We start from the raw sequence: 20,251 nt of genomic DNA, 5'->3' as shown, positions 1-20,251 counted from the left end.
GTAATAATTAGGTTGGTGATTGAGTGGTGATTGCGTCACCTGAGGGTGAAAAGCAGATCTCTGATGGTAGAATATGATTGGATACTCTGGCACGCGACTCTGATGCCTTATGTAAGGTTATCTTTACCTTTTATGGACAGTCAAGAATTTCTAAAAAAAATATTGAAAATCTTGGATCAAATTTACATTAAATATATATTTTATTATTTATTAAATTGAATCCCCATTTGCTGGGTTCCTCAATTATATCACATTAAATGAATTTGGATCCAACTCGTTTACTCTTTACCTAATAATTACCCCAATTTAAGATTTCTGAGTGTGTAGTTAGAATTTGGCAAAATTGTTTGCCTTTTCAATATTCAAACTCCGAAAAAAAGGCCTGCAGTCAAAATTTCCACCTCAGTTTGACTAAGGGGCTTAAAATTCGCTAACCCTTCAGGTTCCAGGCAAAAGAAGTTGTGTTGATGTGAAGACAGCATCCTTCTCATTAAATTAAATTAAAATGCCTAGCCAAACTAGCCGCGGCTGATGGCAAGCTGTAGAACACGACTCGAATTAAAAACTCATGGAAAAATTCTTGTCACAGATGCAAGAATCTGATTGCTGGTGATTTTCAGCAGAGGCCCCCGTCATGTGCGAGCCAGTCAAATGAAAATCCTGAACTAAGTTTGGTGGACTAGTTATGTTACACTTGTCCGAGGTATGCCTGTCCGAGAGACAGCCACGTTGATACGGAGTGCGACATGCCTATCAAGACAGGGGGGCCCTACTATTTGAAACTTTTTCAAAGATTACTTGAGATAAGCTGTACCCAACTTACACTGACCAGCATTTGGAAATTTTGGATATGGTCTGCGCGCTAAATAAATTGTCTCCACCGAAAAGGATGGAGGGCCGTCCTTCCTGACAAGTGCCCGATAGCCACTGATGAAACATTTAATACATTTGTAAACCATCAATTCATCAAACCTTTGTTTATTGTCCAAAGCATGATCCGAATTCAACACTCAGTCAAATGGGTTGACACTAAAAACGCCGATCAAATTGACTTTGTAACCACGCATGTAGAAAGGAGGAAGTCCTTGCTATTTTATTTTTCTTTTTTTCTGTAAATATGAAAACTCAAAAGGGGAAAGTTAGGAAGGAATAAGGTTGACTAGGAGTTCTTTCCCACTTGACGCACGTCATATTGGGGTTTTGCTGGGGCTTTAGGATAGAAAAAACCCAGCCCTTAACTCTTCAAACGAGTATTCAACTTGTTGGACTCGTTCCAACACATTTTCAACTTTGTAAGCACCCAAAGTTGCTGGAGTAGCAGGCGTCATTGCCATAAGCATGGGAGCTGACACTGTTGATGGAGTTGTTGGCATTGGAATCGGCATTGCTTTCGGGGTTCTGTTTTCATCGTCACCAATCAAGGTTGGCTTGGCAGGTACTGCCGTTGGTGTCTGGCAACCAGGATTTAGTCTTTGTCCGTTCTTCACTTTCTTCTGATCTTCCGTGAAATTCACAATGTTGGCTTTGGAGTTCACTGCAAAAGAAACGGGAGAAAGAGGCTTTCGAACTGCTGGTGACTCATTTTCACGCACCTTTGCTGCACTTAAGGGTTGCTTTTTTATTACACGACCAGGAACCTCAGAGTTTCTCTTAACTACAAAAGGAAAGGCAGAGAATATGTTTCCAATGTTATATGTCTAAAATTCGATGGCTAAAACGAAATCAATCGCCTAAACAAGGAAAACAGTATTGTTCATCTTCTAACCAGAGTTTGCTGCGAAACCACTGGATCGTTGGTGATTTAGGAAGCTGTTTTGATTCAAATAATCAGCCTTCTTATTAGGATGGAGACGAGTAGCAGGTTTTTCAGGCTTTACTTGCTGCAGCATTGCTCCACCGAGAGAGAGTTTTCTATCACTGGCACCGACTGTTGGCATTCTAGGAGCCTTCTTTCCGCTTATTGATGGGCTGGGTTTTGAGCCATAAAGTGCTTCCTGCTCTGCTATCAGCTGTCCGTGAAATTTCTTGTGGTCCTGAAACACAAAAATTCAAGCACAAGTTAAGATGAGAAACTTGTTATCATCAAACCAAGGCCTAAAAGATTAATCGAATCACAGCACATACTCTCTGCCTCTGCCTCTCTAGTTCTTTCTCTTGCCTTAGGCTGCTGTAGTCCTCGAGTACAGAAAGAAGTCGTCTCTAAATACAATTAAAAATATCATCATACGATTACTTAGAAGAAAGCAATTACTAGAAAAACAGAGCAATGGCAATTGGCTATAACAAGTATTTAAAGAAAAAACAACGCCATGGCATCTTAACTTTGAGCAAATCAAGTATTAAGCCAAAGTGCACAACTTATATAAGATTTGAACAAATCAATTTTTGATTTGATGCATAGTCTTGTCCCAAAATTTAATAGTACGTAGGAAAAGTGCTTACTCCATCATACAAAAACTCAGTCTCTCTCTCTCTCTCCCAAGCTGTGGTTTTTAAAGTTAAAGCCTCCACCATTGCTGCACCAAAGCCAACCAAAACAAAAATAAATAAATAAATAGTAACATAGATCAGTTATAAAGATGTGAACACATTACCAGGCCAGTATTTAAACCCAACACAAAACCTTTGGACAATCAATAATTTCTTTTAGATCCTTCACTGCTATATAGCTGGTTTGCTGCATACACTTGTGGCAGAGAAAACGAGTTTGGTGGAGAAATTTACCAGGAATTTTGTTAACAACTGCTCGAGCTTTCTCAGCACGTTTCAGACTGAGGTGTGCGCCTCTTCCGGCATTATAACGGTTGTCATCCTAAAGTTTGGACAATATGAAAGTCCTCAACCTAGGTGTAAAAACCAAGACTGTATATTATTCACAAAAGCAAGGTAAGTTTGATTCCAACCCTATTGTACTCTTCCAGCCAGCTTTCTTCTTCACATGCCGCCAACCACTTTTCCACCTTCTCGAGTACTTCTTTGCGACTGAAAGCTTCCTCTCTAACCTTTGAAATCTGAAGGTCAATTTGTTCCAACAGGTACAGAGGATCAATGGCACCTGCAAAACAATTCAGACAAATAACCAAGAGAGTATTCGTGAATCATGGCCCTTTCATGCAAAGTTCATTTTAGAATTAAATCAAAAGACATTCCTCAAAAATTGGAAATCCAAGTATAACAAAAAATGCATCCTCTTGCACATCTATTATTCAGAATCTCCAGTAACCCATTAATCATGCTTTTGAAAACTCACGAGTCAGGGTAACAGAAGTAAATTTCTTCACATTATACAAATGATAGAACAAGCAATGGTTTGTGCTCAGGTATTTACCAGACTCCATAGCTTCAATCGAATAATCTGTTGAAATAAGTGCTTCCAATACCATGTGAGTCCTCCTGCACATATCCTCTAATTCGACCTTCTTTTTCAGAACAATTTCCTTCATTTTACTTGTTTTGAGCTGCTCCAGCCTAGAAACTTCCTCCTCAACCTACACAAAATCGCTCGTACAATTCATTCCCCATATAATTAGCGGTAAAAGTCAACAAGTACAATTGAGAAGGACTAAAAAATCATGAGTCTAAAATGGTGTTCTAACATTTTTAATACAGTCAATGGAGAGCATATTGGGCTCCGTAATTTCTGGTTCAGAAGCTGCAATTTTACTGGTAACATTCAGAAACATGTGTTGTTCCTCTGCCGGTGTGTCCATCAAATGCCAAAGCTCCAACAAGGTGGATGCAAGCTCTTGAATCTGGTAAAGTCGCTCAAAGGATCAGAAATACCAAGCAGAAACAAATGTTCAATGCATTAAAACATGAAAATGAAAAGGTAACTATATTATACTAGTACTAACCTTCTGCATTCTCTTTATCTTTAGCTCTTGCAGACTTTGAATTTGAGCAGCCAACCTTGCAATTGTATTGTTGCTTACATCTTTTGCTCCATTAGAATCATCCAAGGTAGGGTGGATCCTACAAATTGTTTGTATGAAATCCATACCAAGAACTGTGCACAGTGAGTTTATAGTATTTAGGTGGCCTTGCACCTGGTTTAAACGATTGATCTGCATGTGACATTGAGTGAAATTAGTAAAAGATCGCATAATTTTGATAGTACTACTCATGTAAATGCAAAAAATCCTACATTACATGTGACTAGTCAGCGATCTTGATGCATTAATGCTAAGCTCTCAATTATCAAGACTCCTACTAGTATTGTCATCATAAAGGGATAAATGATCATAATGGAGACCTACCTTCTCATTTTGAAGTTCATGCAACTCCCTGTGTAATTCTTCTAGTCTTCTTAGAGACAGGTTGGTCTCGTCAACAAGCAACTTATTTCCATCTTGTTCTTTAAACCCCAAAATCTCGTTAGATATTTTCTGTATTTGATCTATAACTCCAATAAACTGGTTAATTCTTTCCACTTTCTTCCTACGCATATCCTCCAACAGCGGACCGATGGTTTCAAGCTCTTCCTTCAAGTTACCCCCAGGCTTCAAGTCAGGCTGAATACATATACCCAATAACACAAAATTACTCACTAAATTCAAATTAACTAATACAAATATGTTGACTGCTGAGCATCTATAGGCTCATCTATTGATTGCAATACTAACTAACCGCACTTACATGCACTGGGTTCTCCCCGATGGAAGCACAGATATCTGAAATTTCTGCCTTGGCAATTGCAATATCTCTATGCAATTTAGTTCTGCATTCCTTTGCCTCGTCTACTTTTCTCGTGTAGACCTTGAGGCATTCTTGTTCGAGATCTAAAAGCGTTGTATCCCGTTCGTCATCAGCCTCCCCAACTTCATCCCATATTTTCTGTTATAAATAAAGCGAAGATAACATTCAAAATATGTTATGTCAAACGAAGAGGCAACAGTAAATATGCTTTGACAGATCTCTAGGAGAACCTGTAATTCACACAGCAACGACCCGCACGTTGTTTCAATGCGCGCCAACTGCTCACTTTTATGATTTAACATGGAGTCGGCAATATTCTGCAACAAGAAGCAGCCTTTTTAGTTTGACAAAGAAGAGCAAAAAACGAAGTACGAAGCGATATAGCGAAAATTTCCGACAATTCGAAATGGAAAAAAAAAAACCTAATTAAATTGCTTACATACATTTCTTTCTCTATTCTATATTCTGCAGATTTATCGTTTCTTTCCCAAAAAAAAGACTAAAAAAAATGAAATTCTTGATCTTTCTACTCAATTATCAATCGAGTAATCAAATGCATCACTTTAAAACAATCGTTCTTCACTTTTTCTTTCATTTTCTAGTCAACCAAACTGACGCCGTGATAATTAAGCTAAAATTGAACAGAGAAACAAGTAAATTTAGATTCGACGCAAAAGCAAACCTGAAAATTACCGTGAACTTTCGATATTGCAAGTGTTCTTGCTCAGTACCCCGCGAAGGTGATCGACGATCGGAGATCCTATCGCAGATGATGATTGGGTTTGATTATATCCAGAATTTCGGGTGAGCGGTGACTCTAAAAGAGAATGTAACGCTTGAATTTTGAGTGAGAGACTATGAGAGGGCAAAGAGGGGCACGGAAAGGGAGCCGTTATGTTGGGGGTTAGGAACAAAACTAATCAAAACTTGATGCTGACACGTCATCGGATTAGGTGGGGCCGACCTAGGCGTTGGCGAAATCAGGGGGCGCGAACAATTCTTTTATGAAACCTTTTGCTTTTTCGACGGTGGGGATCGGACTGGTGGGTCCAACGAACCGTAAAGATGTTTTTGAATTTCGAAATGCGGGATAGGTGTAATTTGCAAATCGAAATCTTCTTCCCACGTAAAGCAAATTGCTGAGAAAAAGGGAGTGTCCATAAAAGAATTAAAGAATAGACAAAGAAAGTCCAGCGCCTTTCAAACTAGAAAGAGCGGCGTAATATTAATAACCATCATGTAGGCGGCAGTCCGACCCAGGCTCATACCCGTGCTCACATTTGGGCGGAGTTACCGTAAGGACCATAACCTTCCCGTTCCAATACGTTGGACCTGGCTTGAAACAATTACTAGGCTTGGTAATTTTCCAAAATAACTTTTAATTATTTATAATTAAGTACAACAACTTTTCCAAAAAAAAGATAATAAAAATATCAAAAAAATAAAACTTAAATTAGCATATAAATCCAGTGGCTTGGTTTCACAATTGAGAAATATTCAACTTAATTTGTATTTAGAAAATCTAAAGTAAAAAAATAAATAAACAAATTTACCTTTCAAATTAATTAATGGAAATTTGAATCACGCATTTAAATTAATTTTACGATTTCATTATTCAAAATTTTCCTCAACCCTCTTTCTTCCCGTCACCTTTGTCAGTCTCTCTCACCGATATTCTCTTACTTTGTAAATTGGTGCAATTAGGCAAATATGATTTAATTGGTGAGCAATGCATATGTTCCAAGGAGCATTATTCAATTTACCTGTTTTTGTTTAAATAATTGGTAAGCAATAAGAGGGAAAATAGTATGTGATCTTTTTTTCTATCTTGACATACAATACATTTTTCAATTTGTATTATTAATGCACGCTTCTCCTTAGGAGTTATTATGCCATTATTACCTAAGAAAAAAAATAAAACATGTCTAACAAATTACAATAATACGTGACATTAGTGAAGTTAGTTTAATTGAACCAAACTTTTATCACTTTGGAAAAGTTTAATGGCATTAAGTTATAGCCCTGGTTATTGTATGTGAAACCCCAACCTTTAACTAAGGGTTAAAAACATAATTTAGTTTGGTGTGCATGTAAATTTGTGATTTTCAATGATATTTTCGAACATTTACAACCTAGAAAAGGTATGTTTTGATAGCAAAAGAAGTTTATTTGAAAAATGGGATTTAGAAAGGGTTTAAAGACTTTGATTTAAACTTAAAATTACATTCTGGATCAAAAATATTGATACATGTTCATAAGATATTGATATTTGCAACCCATAAATACATCGGATGAATAACGTATCGATACTCGATGAACACGTATCTATACATGTAAATCTAGAACAAAAGTATCGATATTTACCTCAAAAGCATCAATGCCTTAGTTGTAGATTTTAGAAAAAAAATAAAGGCAATATAGACTTTTCATTAATATTTTAAAATTGTAAAACCTTACAAATTTCTCAAACTGGTAAAAACATTTTCTTTCTCTAGTCTCGGCCTCTCTTTTTCTCTCTTCCCTCTTAACGCTTTGTCATCACTTACAAGTATTTTTAAACATTTGAAAATCATATCCAAGTGCAAATTTTGATTCTAAAGGCTTCTCAAGGTAAGGTTTCATCATTCTAGACATCTAAACTTGTGGTTTTGATTTTCAAAACTTATGGGTTCTAAGAAATTCATTTTACTCTTTAAAATTTAGGTTTTTTTAGTAAATTTGGTACTATTATGCTCACCAAGGTAAAATTACTCAAATTCCTAACTAATTGTAGTATAACACATAATTAGGTTAGATTTTTAGTTGTTGATTTTCACATTAGAGGCCAAGTAATGAAGTTAGTGAAAGGATTAATGGTTATGGGTGAAGGTTATGCTTAAAAGACAAGGTATTAATAGTAGATTTATCACGAATAGGCGCTATTGAAGAAGTTGGTGTTGTGGAAAGGTCAAGTCTTTGTCAAAAGGTGCTAAAGGATAAAGCACGTTTAGAATTAGGGGTGTGCAAACGGTTAGTTCAGTTTTGAATATCAAATAACCGAACTAACCGAACTCCTTTTTAAAAACAACCGAAACCAACCGAACTAATCAAAATCGAACTAATTCGGTTAGTGCAGTTCAATTTTCAAAAATCAAACTTAACATATTTTTTATTTTTTTGGTTTGTATATATTTATTTATATTATATTTTTAAAAATAAATCAATATTACGAAAATATTAAAAATGATCCTAACAAAATATAATAAATAAAATGAATACTCATATAATTTATATGATATAAACAACAATAAATAATTTAGGTTTAGGATTTTTTCATATAAAATCTCCATAATATCCTTATTTAAGTTCAGTTAATTCAGTTAGTTCAGTTAGAAATTTTTCGAACCGAAACCGAATCGAAATAATTTTATTAACCGAACTATTCTAACCAAACTAACCGAAAAATCGAACTAACCAAATAAAAAAAATTGAACTCATTTCTGTTCGGTTGTTCAGTTCGGTTTATATTTGCTCACCCCTACTTAGAATAGATGAGTGATTACAGTGTTTTCAAAGTATTTTGATATATAAATACAAAAGAATGTTTGGAATAGCATTAGGAATCTTTTTGATGAAATCATGAGATGTTGGAATGAATGATGATTGCTACCATGTTTCAAATATGGTTTCAAAAATGTATATGATATATAAGTGTACCTATACATGTATAAAAATGGCTTTGTAGGGAACAAACCTTTCAATGTTTTTGCTATTCAAAATGTGAATCGAGTTTGGGATAGTGAATGATGCTTGAGTTACATGCCTTTGCATGTTTTGAGAACTTGATAATTGAATTACATTCCTTTAACATGTTTTGAAATTTTGATTATTTGACTTGTGAGCTAAAATATGAATTATATGAATTATAATTGGAATCACATGCTTTTAATATGTTTTGAATGGTAATCTTGTGGCTTATGTGTTTTAGCATATCATGAGTGCATCATCATTACGACTCACATGTTCATAACATATTTTGAATATCAGCATCTTACATGTCCCTGACATATTTGGATGAGCCACACGCTCTTGATGTGTTTCGAATATTGTTATGGGTTACATGTTTCTAACCTGTTCTGTTACATACCTCGCCACATTTTATACATGCCATCACATGTTTGGATCATGTGTTACAACATGTTTCAAAAGCATCATTAAATGAGCATATCATATAAAGCATAAACCATAAAGCATGAATTGTGATTGGTTCAATCTTATTGTATAACATGTTATGTTCGGTTGATGATACATGTGTGGTGTAAATGGTTCAAGGACCTAAAATTGAGCACATGTTTTGGTTAAATGATGTTTGGAATTGGATTAGTGAGTCAATGGTTGGATATAAGGGAGAATGTATCAATATCTGTTAAGAAAGTTTCAATTCTTGTTCTACAAAATGCTTAAGCAAAGCATTATGGACTGAAAGCATCAATATCCTTACCCTAGGTAACAACACCTTAAAGAGAGAAAACATTCTATCGAAGAAGCATCGATGCCTTTGCCAAAGGTATCGATACCTTAGCTGCAAATTTGACATTTTCACCCAAAGGGGTTTAGAGTTTGTACATAATTGGTTTATATCTCCTAACACTCGAGAGGTTTTGTTGAACTATGATAGTGTCCCAAGGTATAAGAATGCTGTGGTTGATTGAGTATTAGTTTGAGGAAGTGTGCATATTTGATTAAAATTGTGTTTGCAAATACTTCTTAATTTAGTTTGTTCCTTTTTCCCATTTTTGCTCATTGAGATTTTATATTTCACCACACGCAAATTCTATTTCGTTTTAGATCAATATATCCTTGGTTGACATTTTTAGAGACATTTAAGCTCTTAATTGGTTATGACTTCCTTCTCATGTTATCCCATTGGTCGAGTCGTCAGTTGTGTGGTTTTATACTTTGAAACAATGTTTAATGTTTGACTAATGTATGGCTTGAGATTTTGTTTATATTACATCCTACAATTTTAATTGATAATTACATACAATGAAAATGGATTGTTTTGAAATATTGAATGTCACTCATAAGATGTATTTGGGTTAATTACTTATATGTTGAAATATGTCTTCCATATTTTGATAAAATTTATGAAATAAATGAATTATTTAAAAGGTTGTAAGTTCTTATGTTGATCATGTCTCTCAAATTGAGACGTGACATTTATATATATATATATATATATATATATATATTAAAAAACCCATAGTTAATCTTATATGATAGTCTATTCGCATGTAAATTTTTTTCTTTTTTTGATTTTCACACATATTAAGAAATTTGATTTTTGTATAATTCATTTTATGAGTTCAAAATTTTTTTATAATATTGATGTACAATATTTTTGATTGTCAGCAAATAAAAAAATGAAAATTCAATTTGAATATAGAAAAAAATAAAAATATTAGGTGTTTAAAAATAAAAAAGATATATTTAAAACTTTTTTTAAGAAAAAAAAAGACAACTAACATAGCAATAGGGATGTATCCTATTATTTGTTGTGATAAAGAGATTTAATAATATAGAAGAAAATATAAATTTAGGCTATTATTTTTTCCATAAATTTCAAGAACTTATTTGTACAATCACGTGAGGAGTACTTTAATTTATTCCCTTTGATAGAGAACACAAAAATTAGACTTAAAGAAAATTGAAGTCGTAATTTTGATAATTTAGGTCATTATCTTCTCCTTCCTAATCTTTAGAATCAAAACTCATGATTAAGGTTTTTATATGAGTTTTGACATATTTCAATGAAATTACCTTAATCATGAGTAATTACAATCATAATTAAATAATTTTTCATATATATAAAATAACTAAAATAAACAAATCAATCTAATCAATAGAAGGTTGTTCAAATCTATACACCAAAAAATCTAAATACAAAGATTTAAAGCATTTTAAAATTTTTTTTATCACTTGAAACACGATAATGATATATGATTACTACTTTTACTATCCATAATAAAAATGAGGATTTTGATAATCAACGTAACCTTATTTAAACTTTTTTTTTTCTTCGCTTTTCCTCAACTGATCATGGATTCGTCATACTATTAAATGAAAGAAAAAACAGACATGGAAATTTTATATTATTTGTATTTTTACACGCATGCATAAGTGAATAAAAATCAACATTACGTGAGTATGGAATTTAATTAATTGGGAGGCGGAGGGCGTTAATAATCCGACGTGGCATCAACCCTTGTGATTCTAACTTCTAACTACCAACATTGTCGAAAGTGCATCCAATCAAAATCCGGTCATTCCAATTAAAAAAAAAAAAAAAGAATTGTAGAAAACAAAGAACGAAGCAGGCTACAGAAACAAAACAAGGACCAAGACAAAATAAATAAATAAAATAAAATAAAAAATTCGGAAATTTTAAATTGGAGCAGAAAGAGAGTAAAGGCAAAGGCTAGACTTTTTAAAAAAGCTTTTAGAGAGAGAGAGAGAGAGACAGTAGAAACCCTTGAGTTCCAAAAATGTCAGAGAGAAACTGAACACAAAAGCATACGAAGACACTGGGAAACTCCCTCCCCCCTTTCTCTGTCTTTCGTTGTTCATCGTCATCTTCCCCAACGGCCATTCTTCTCCATGAATCCACACAAAACCGAAGAGGGTCTCTTCCATCACCACCATGATCTGGGCCCACCTCACCAGATGATCCAAACGCAATCACAGCCGTCCATTTCCCCACACGATGACGCACCGGACCCCTCCTTCTCCCTCCCCGAAATCGTCCTCTTCCGCTCCTCGTCCTCCGCGGACTCGCCCAGTCGTTCCTCTTCCGAAAACGACGACGCCGCGACTACTCACCCCGCTCCTTCCTGCACCGCGACAACAACCGACCTAACAAACGCCACCCATAAAATTACCGATCAGTCCCTGGGCTACATTAGCCCCGACCCTCACATTTCCTCTCAGTTCTACACCTTCAACGCCGAGTCCCATTCCCTCATGATCCGCTGCATCCGCGAACAGCGTCTAGCGACTCCAGCCGAGATCCGAACCGCCACGCCTCGCTCCGTTCTGAAATCGTGGCGCGCCGTGTGGAAGGACCGCAACGAGGACACCGCTTACCTTACCGCGTGGAAGCGAATCCAAGACAAGCTCACCGCGCACGAGGACACCAGTTCGGGTAACGAATTCCTTTGCTTTAAAAATAATGCTAATCAATTCGTTTCCCATATTAATCAATGGCAAGATATCGTCATGAGTTTTCACGGCGACGCCGATTTAAAGCACTTGGGGCTTAAAGAGACAATAGAGAGAATCAAGCAAGTGTGGACCGTCGGTGCCAAGTTCTATGGAATCCCCGAGAGTTACATTAGGGTTTGTGTTGCGGCGTGCCCTGTATGCAACGGGTCTTCGGGGTCTGCTTCAAGGAGTAAACGTCGTCGTTTTGAGTACACAGAGTCTTTTGATGTGCCTGCGAAGGAGGTGCCTCATAGGTTGCAGCAATTGGCCGCAAAGCACAAAGTCGTGCTCTGTATTAGGCAGAAATATATTAGGTATAAACCTTTTATGGCTGAAGTGAAGGATTATGCTTGTCATCGAGCAGGAGAGCCTGCAGCAAAGAAGTCTAGGATTTTGAAGAGGGAACCTTATGCATCGAAGAGGTGTGGTTGTGGATTTAGAATTAGGGCAATAGTGCCAATTGCAAATTATAATGAGAAGGATAAGACATTTGTATACCAAGAGGAAGGGATGGCAGTATTTAAGTTATATGCGGTGCATTCAGGGCATGAGCCAGGGCCATCGGATGGGAATGCGAGGATTATGCATCGCGTTGTTGGGCACAAGGGAGGGTTTTTGATGGATCAGGATATGGTTTATGGGGTAAGTGAGGATTTGGATAGTGAGGGGTTTGGGTTGATGGGGAAGGACCAAGGAGATTTGCAGCTTGCTATTTTGCAGCAGGTGCAGGAGTTAAGAGCTGAAATTGGGTTGTTAGAGGGGAGGATTGGCAAGATTCCTCGTCAGTTGTTGGGTTCAGTATCTAGGGAGCTGTTTGATATTTTGAGTAAAGTTAGACGTTTAGGGGAAGAGGGTCCAAAGTCAATGGGATTGCTTTCTGACAAGCCTCATTCAGATGACATGTTGGTTGGGGAGAATGATTTGGCACACTGGAGTGATCACCACCATGATCGAATATATGGGGATGGCAAGGATGCTGAATTGATTGAAGACGATGAAGACAGTTTTGGAAGAACGCTTGGGGATGTTGTTCCTTGGGACCAAATGAGGACGGATTGTAGGAGCCAGAAGGATCTGATAAGCGAGCCTTGTAAGACGGATAAGTGGTTGAAATGCAGTGATTTTGATGAGAAGAGCATTCTTGACTGTGAAGATACTAAACTAACCAAGCCCATGAGACATGATGATGGTATAGTGACAGATGTAGGTCTTGTTGGCATTCAGGTTGATAGTTTCTACCAAGAAAATCCTAAGTGGTATGATTCTCCTTGTGGATTAGATTCCAGCACAGATTGTGGTGATAGTGGATTTAGACATGGGGAGATTGTGTAGAATTCTGAAGAGCCAGGTTAACCCACGCTAACATAATCTTGAATTTATATTGCCCCCTTCATCCCTTCTCACAGCTGGCACTGGATTGTACATTTATGTATACTGAAGATTGGAACTTACATGCTTTTAGGTGTCTTTGTTGTGTGTGGTTTCTGTAAAGTATAGCCAATTGGGCTCATCTGCACATACCTTATTATAACTATTTGTTAACATGTTGTGGACATTCACGATTTTTAGCTGGATTCCTCTTACAATGGGCACCAGTGACTCTTTCATCACCTTTCTTTTAGATTCTTGTATGTATAATGTATTGTATGTCCAATCTTTCTGGTCTGGCCGTGGTTATAACATTTATGTTCCGTTATGTTCTCTTTCATATTCATTTGTATCTTCTCTTGTTTGAAAACTCATTAGTACATTACAAGGTTCACGTCTCTTTACTAATTTCAAAGAGTTTGGTTAATCTACTAGTTGGTTTGATGATACTGGTGGTTTTAATCATTCGCCTGAATTATGGGTCAAATTGTGTGGATGATATCTAGGGGCTTCTAATTTGTATGTTTCTTCATCCTTCCTTCCTTTGCTTTTTGTTTTGTTATTATTTTATAAATGTGTATTATGAATTTTAGAAGGGATGATCTGTGATTGCTTTAGGTGCATCATGCATTCGATGGCTCTTTTTTGCTGTGTAAAGGTGAATTTAGGTTGTTGCAGTTGTGGAAGTGGGAAGGGAATAGATGGTGGTAGATTTTTTGGGTTAGAAGATGAACATCCAAGTAGAGAAAGAAGGGTATCCTTTAGCATGGAGGATGGCCGTAAAGAGCGCGAGTCATACTTTGGAACCAGGAGAGGTGTCTGTGGCCAGTCTTGATGATGAAGACTACACCAGTGATAGAGAATACGAAGATGGACAAGATTGGTTACAGGAGGGAGCCGGAGATAATATGCCGGCATCTAGATCATGTTAGTATGTTGGGACTCAATAAAAGCCTTCTTAGATTACGGTATTTGATTAATTGGCTTGTAACCTCATTACTGCAGCTTAAATTACCTAGTTTAGATGGAGAGAGTGAATCTTGTTCACATTTAGGACCGAAAGATAAAAAATGAAGGGGGTGCAGCCGTGGCTTTCAATGTGAGGGATAAAACAGGGGCCTCAATAATTCAGAGAATGCACGGAAGTTGGGTGAAATCTCTGGTATCTCTCTCGGTATCGGTTTCCTCAGTCACATAGGTATATTAGATAGCCCATGATAGCAACGAGGGGCTTTGAATCTCGAAGATACTACCCTGTGCAGACGGATGGAAAATGGGCGAAGGGGTTCATAAGATCTGAGGTCGTTACAGCTTCTTTGGGCCTTCTGATTAATTTTGAGGATGTGAATCATGTGATGTCTATAATAAGTTGTGCGCTTTTGTGGCAAAGTTCCTTGACCCAACCTTCGTCACAGACATTTATAACATATTTAAAAGGAACCTCACGTGGAGGGCAGAGAGAGTAAAAAAGAAAAGATGTTGAAGCAAAGAGAGAGAAAGAGAGTGGTGCAAAGAGATCAGAGTTTACCACGTGGAGAACAGATGTTGAAGAAAAGAGAGGTATTGCAAAGAGGCCCGTGCATTGCACAAGGATCATACTCTAGTAATTTTTGAAAAGGAACACTTCAAAATCATTTGCTGTATAATCCAAGAGTCTGAATGGAAAATTCCCTTGGAGAGAATTCGGCGGTACCAGTATATGCATGGCTTGCTCTTGGACGCAGGCGGGTGAATTTGTTAATTCATGTTTGTTGTTGCTTGAAATTTTTTCTTTCCCTTTTTTGGTTCTAAAGCCAAGGCCTAACTTTCATGTGAAAAAGGAAAAAAATGCATGATTTTTTTTTTTTTTTTTTTTAAGAATAAGGAGCGGCGCAGTTGATAAAAAGTAAAAATCCATTCATAACAGCATATCAAGTGTGCAAATCCTAATCCAAATTCCCATGCAGTATTTAATTAGGATTCATAATTCCTGATACATATAATGCCAAAAAGAGAACAAGTCTCTGGTTCGGCTCGATGGGATGGTGATTGGGCCATCTTTGGAGCAAAGGCTGGGGTATGAATGATCCAGTACTCTGACCATTTACCTTTGGGCCAGATAGAGTCTCTGACTTCTTAACAAACTATGATATGGACCTTGTTTGCCTTGCCCATCAGGTTGTTGAAGATGGACAAGACTGCTTTCCTGACACATCACAGCCAGTTACAATATTGTCCGCTCCCAACTATTGTGGCGAATTTGATAATGCCGGTCAGCTAGGAAGGCTTGATTGCTGGACTCACAATATATTTTCATGTGAAGGGCAGCGGGGGTATATATACTGTGAAGTGGTTGTATGAAATACCACGGCTGGGGGAATATTATTGTTATTTGTACAGGAAATGAGTTTGGTTGCCGTGTGATAAAACTTGATATTTGATCCAATAGGCAACCACTTTGGAATGATCTTTTATGTCCAGAGAAGTAGTGCCGTACTACCAAATACAGGGTATTTTTGTAAAAGGATCAATGAAATGAAAATCCAATCATGCTTTCGAAGAAAATAAAAAAAAATACACAACCCTTTTATTGCAATAGCTCAGCAATGCATTGTTCAAAAATTAACATCACTGCAACTCAACACAGAATGAACAAAAACAGCAGATATAGTGAAGACCACTTAAACATTTATAGATGGCAGAGATGTTGTCTGGCCAGATCAATGCTTGGAGTATTGAATCAAAAAGAGATACTTTAGTGAGAGAAAAAAAATGAGAAAAATGAAAAAAATGGTAAAACAAAAGGAAAAATAAAAGAATGATTTGAGTATATGATCTTAGCATTGATTCTGTTGAATACACATTTCTTGAAGTGCTCTGTTTTTTGGTTGGAGGACATAATGTAGCAGGCGTTGAGAATGCTTTGGGGCTGAAATGAGTTCTGTATTCATCTTCATTTGTTCCTCTTCAAAGAAAAAAACCAAAACGAAGACATGAAAAGGTAAAGAAAATAGAATTCTCCAGAACGCCTGTTTTATCCTTATCTTTTGTGTGATAAGATCCCATTGAAATAGTCAAAGCTCTTCTTGCACAAGGTGCAAAGATAATTTTCTTTCTCTTCAATCTTTAGTTCTTGCTTCTTTTCCCCACTGCTAAAATTAAAAAAGATTTATTAAATTGCAAAAAAAGAAAGTCTAAGAAAGCCAAAAAAATGTATAATAGCTAACCTGGTTGATGGGTGAAGAGAGTAATCAACTTGAATTAGGAAGAAAAGAAAAGGGAAGAAAAAAGAGGAGAGGAGAAAAAAAAAGTTTGGTTAGTTTAATTTTTATACGTAAAAGTTATTACGGAGTTTTTGTAAAAAATAATAAATTTTAAATTAAGTTAAAACTGTTTGGATGAAGAGAGTAATCAACTTGAATTAAGAAGAAAAGAAAAATGAAGAAAAAAGAGTAAAGAAAAAAAAAAAGTAAAAATTTGGTTAGTTTAAATTTTTTAGCTTAAAAATTATTACGAAGCTTTTGTAAAAAATAATAATTTTTAAAATTAACTTAAAACTGTTTGGTAAGTTGGTTAACAAAATAAATTATATAAACTTAAATTTTGATATTTATATCATTTTTAATCATCTAATAAATCAAAATGAAATAAGTCTGTTTGAAATTTATATACAATTTCAAATATTAAAGTAAAAAAATTCATAAAAAAACGAAACAATTCTCAAACTTGCGTAGTAATAATATTATATTTTTGTTGATCTAACAAGTAATCAGATTATGATGTATCGATTTTTCAAGAAAGAAGAAACAAGAAAAGGAAACAATGTATTTGACATTAAAATCCTTTTTGATGAAGAAAAGAGAAATCATTTAAATAGTATTTAAATGCAATTTTGAAATTTAGGATTTTCTTCTTAATTTTGTAAGAAAAAAAAAATTAGATTTTACTATTTTGTTGTTGAGTCTTCTATTTTTATTTTCTAATAGTCTTTGTAGAGAAAAGTAAAAGAAGGGAGACAATAATTTGCATTAGAGAAGTGTGATTTGCAAAAGAAATGAGAGGAGGGGAAAAAATGATTGAGAGATATATATTTCTGAAAAACTGACATGTTTTTAAAAAGAGAAGGGAAAGTTTTTTTCTAGAACTTTTCTTTAAGCTTTTTTTTATTTTATTTTTTAAAAAATTATTTTTTTAGAGTTTCATACAAACCATGTTTGGTCTAATTGAAAAAACAATCAAGTAAAAAAAATGTAAAAAAATGAAAATCACTTGCCTCCATTTCCTGTCCCAACTTAGTGCATTTTTTTTCACCAATACAAGATTGCCACGTGGTATAATAAATCATGTAAAAAAAATTTCACTTTTACATTTCTTTCTCCAATTTTTATGTTGAGAACTTTTATGAAACAATTAATCTCTCTTTATTAACATGCTTCTCTATTGAAAAACTAGAACCTCTAAAGCAACAACTTTCATTTTCCTTCCAGTCATAGAAGTTTGTGTTGAGCCTTTTGGGGCATTAACCACCAAGGAACAAAGTGATCTCTCTTTTCTTTTAGTTGGCACTGTAATTGGAATCACTTTTCTTGTTTTAAGAGGGAAGATTTTGGTCCTCACATCTTGCAAATTATGGTCTGGCCTCATTATCAAAAGCAAAGCACACCAATTTTCCCAAAGTTTTGATTAACCAACATGTAATGCATGCGTGTGGATGCTCAAACAGGAAACATACAAAAGGATTATTCAGGAAAGCCAAAAACAGAGTGCAATAACATGAATCCACCCAGTAGAAGGTCATATTTTCCCAATCCAACATATTTGACCTTGATTTTGGCACAATCCCAACAAAGCAATGAGTTGTTACGTTTGCATAACACTACCAGATTCTGCCTAGATATTTCACTTGAAATTGACTAAGTTATAAACATTGACCAAATCACTAAAAAAAAAAAGGAAACCAAGAAACCTCAGCAGAGGGAAAAAAGTTTAAGCAATGTCATTCTCAAATAATTCACAGTGAGATTCATAGTGGTTAACAAACTTAGACGAGCTTGGTTGATGGTTGTCCATCTTTTAATTGTGAGATTCATAGTGGTTTAAGAATTGATTGGAGTGGCTATTTGTTCTCATCATTCTTCTTGATTTTTTGTTTCTGCAGGTGATCTTAGTGTAAATAATTCAAACGATTATCTGCTAAGCCTTTAAAGTTATAATACAATGGAAGAAGAAGAAGAAGAAAGAAAAGAAGTTTGATGAAGCTTCTGTAAGGGGTTCAGATACTCCTGAAGTAGCTCCTACTATGGAGGATAGGATAGGAAAATCTTATCAGGAGAATGTTAATGTTATTGATGGTGTGGAAGCTATATTAAGAAATGATAATGCGGTTTCACAAGGGGCTCATTCTGCATCTCTAGTTGGGGATGAGGACCAATTTGAGCCTGTATCTTTAGAAAGTCAAGATAAAGCTATAGGAGAGTCTCATTGTTAGGATAGTCTTGAATTGTGATTTAATTATAATTATTTAATTCTAATTAAATTAGTATATCTTATTAAATTAGTCTTTAAATCTAGTTAGACTAGAATAACAATTCCTAATTATATTAGGAATAATCATCACATATATTTAGAGAGAGTTATTTAGGTGTACATCAGATAAGGGTGGTGAGTTTGAGACTGTTCTTGTAATCTCTTGATTTTTCTCTTAGTGGATTTTTTCTCTGTTGTTGTCCCCGTGGATGTAGGTTATCAAAAGATTGAACCACGTAAATTCTTGTGTTCTTGTAGGTGTGCTTGATTTCTTTCTTTCTTTATTCTATTAATTGGGTTAGATCTTGGGCAATTCTTTAGAGACAATTTCGTAATTTCTCAACAAACTGGTATCAGAGCTTCAAGGTCTTAAGTCAATCTGAATCTCGCTATGACAACTTCGTCGACCAAGTATGAGATTGAAAAGTTTAATGAGAGAAACAATTTCAGCCTATGGCGTGTTAAATTGCGCGTATTGCTAATGCAACAAGGGCTGTTGAAGGCACTGAATAGAAAAGAGCATCTTCTCTCGAATTTATCTGATGATGAAAAAGATGACCTTATGAAAAAAGCACATAGTGCTATTCTTTTAGCTTTGTCTGATGAGGTGCTAAGAGAAGTCACGGATGAAGAATCTGCTGTTACAGTGTGGCTTAAACTCGAAAGTATTTATATGATCAAATCCCTAACGAATCGGGTTTATATGAAGCAACGATTGTATACTCTCAAGATGAGTGAAGCTACGTCCGTTAATACCCACATTGATGAATTTAATAGAGTTATTCTTGATTTAAAGAATATCGATGTTAAAATTGAGGATGAAGACCTAGCCCTAATTCTTTTATGTTTTTTGCCTCCATCGTATGAAAACTTCGTGGATACCATGTTATATGATCGAGACACTCTCACTTTCGAGGATGTAAGGGTATTTGTAAACTCCAAGGAATTGAAGAAAAAAGTTGGTGGTATTCAGAATGAGAATCAAGCAAAAGGTTTGGTTGTGAATAAAGGAAAAGATAGAGAAAAAGGTATAGACAACAAAGGCAAATCTAGATCAAAAGGGAAAGCTTGCTGGAATTGTGGTCAGAAAGGGCACTTTCGTCAGGACTGTACCAAATTTAAGGATGATGAAAAGATCAACAAATCTGTGAATACTGCAAATATGGTTAGAGATGACTTTGATACTTTTGAAGAAACTGATAATATTCTTGCAATTACCAACTGTAACCTAATGGATACATGGATCTTGGATTCGGCTTGTTACTTTCATATATGTCTTAGGCGTGATTGGTTTACAACTTATCAATCTGTTGATATAGGCACTGTACAACTAAGAGATGATTTATCTCTTTCAGTTGTTGAGATTGGCACAATTCAAATCAGGATGTTTGATGGTATGGTAAGAACACTTGAGGTAAAACATGTCCCTGACATGAAAAAGAAT

The 20,251-nt window shown here is 35.4% G+C and overlaps 2 protein-coding genes across 3 annotated transcripts; one reads left to right on the top strand and one right to left on the bottom strand.

The window, feature by feature from the left end:
• Positions 1-928: 928 nt before the first annotated feature.
• MAP65-4 (microtubule-associated protein 65-4) lies at positions 929-5,759 on the bottom strand. 2 transcript variants are annotated; one of them, XM_007051979.3, is made up of 13 exons: positions 5,378-5,759; positions 4,926-5,012; positions 4,636-4,833; positions 4,257-4,511; positions 3,855-4,064; positions 3,597-3,752; positions 3,329-3,488; positions 2,904-3,055; positions 2,725-2,812; positions 2,443-2,516; positions 2,125-2,199; positions 1,766-2,033; positions 929-1,654 (listed from the first exon to the last, which is right to left on the bottom strand). In XM_007051979.3, exons 2-13 carry the CDS (start codon positions 4,995-4,997, stop codon positions 1,212-1,214), a joined length of 2,151 nt encoding a protein of 716 aa, XP_007052041.3. In that variant the 5' UTR covers positions 4,998-5,012; positions 5,378-5,759; the 3' UTR covers positions 929-1,211. The 2 variants fall into 2 exon arrangements, with proteins under 2 accessions (XP_007052041.3, XP_017969854.2); XM_018114365.2 differs by having other exon boundaries at positions 5,389-5,758.
• Positions 5,760-11,159: 5,400 nt separating this feature from the next.
• On the top strand, positions 11,160-13,630 carry LOC18614291 (uncharacterized). Its single transcript, XM_007051977.3, has one exon. It carries the CDS (start codon positions 11,332-11,334, stop codon positions 13,264-13,266), a length of 1,935 nt encoding a protein of 644 aa, XP_007052039.3. The 5' UTR covers positions 11,160-11,331; the 3' UTR covers positions 13,267-13,630.
• Positions 13,631-20,251: the final 6,621 nt, after the last annotated feature.

This window comes from Theobroma cacao, chromosome 1 (genome assembly GCF_053813885.1).
Source record: "Theobroma cacao isolate CCN51 chromosome 1, ASM5381388v1, whole genome shotgun sequence".
In the NCBI taxonomy this organism is placed as follows: domain Eukaryota; kingdom Viridiplantae; phylum Streptophyta; class Magnoliopsida; order Malvales; family Malvaceae; genus Theobroma; species Theobroma cacao.
This window is presented reverse-complemented; position numbering and strand designations above follow the sequence as displayed.

Bases quoted from the DNA above. Each gene is read 5' to 3' on its own strand.
- MAP65-4 (XM_007051979.3), bottom strand. From the start codon at position 4,997: ATGTTAAATCATAAAAGTGAGCAGTTGGCGCGCATTGAAACAACGTGC. The intron at 3,753-3,854 runs GTTAGTACTAGT...CGACTTTACCAG, and splicing joins AGATAAAGAGAATGCAGAAG to ATTCAAGAGCTTGCATCCAC. The intron at 2,517-2,724 runs GTAAATTTCTCC...GCTTTGGTGCAG, and splicing joins AGTTGTTAACAAAATTCCTG to CAATGGTGGAGGCTTTAACT.
- LOC18614291 (XM_007051977.3), top strand. From the start codon at position 11,332: ATGAATCCACACAAAACCGAAGAGGGTCTCTTCCATCACCACCATGAT.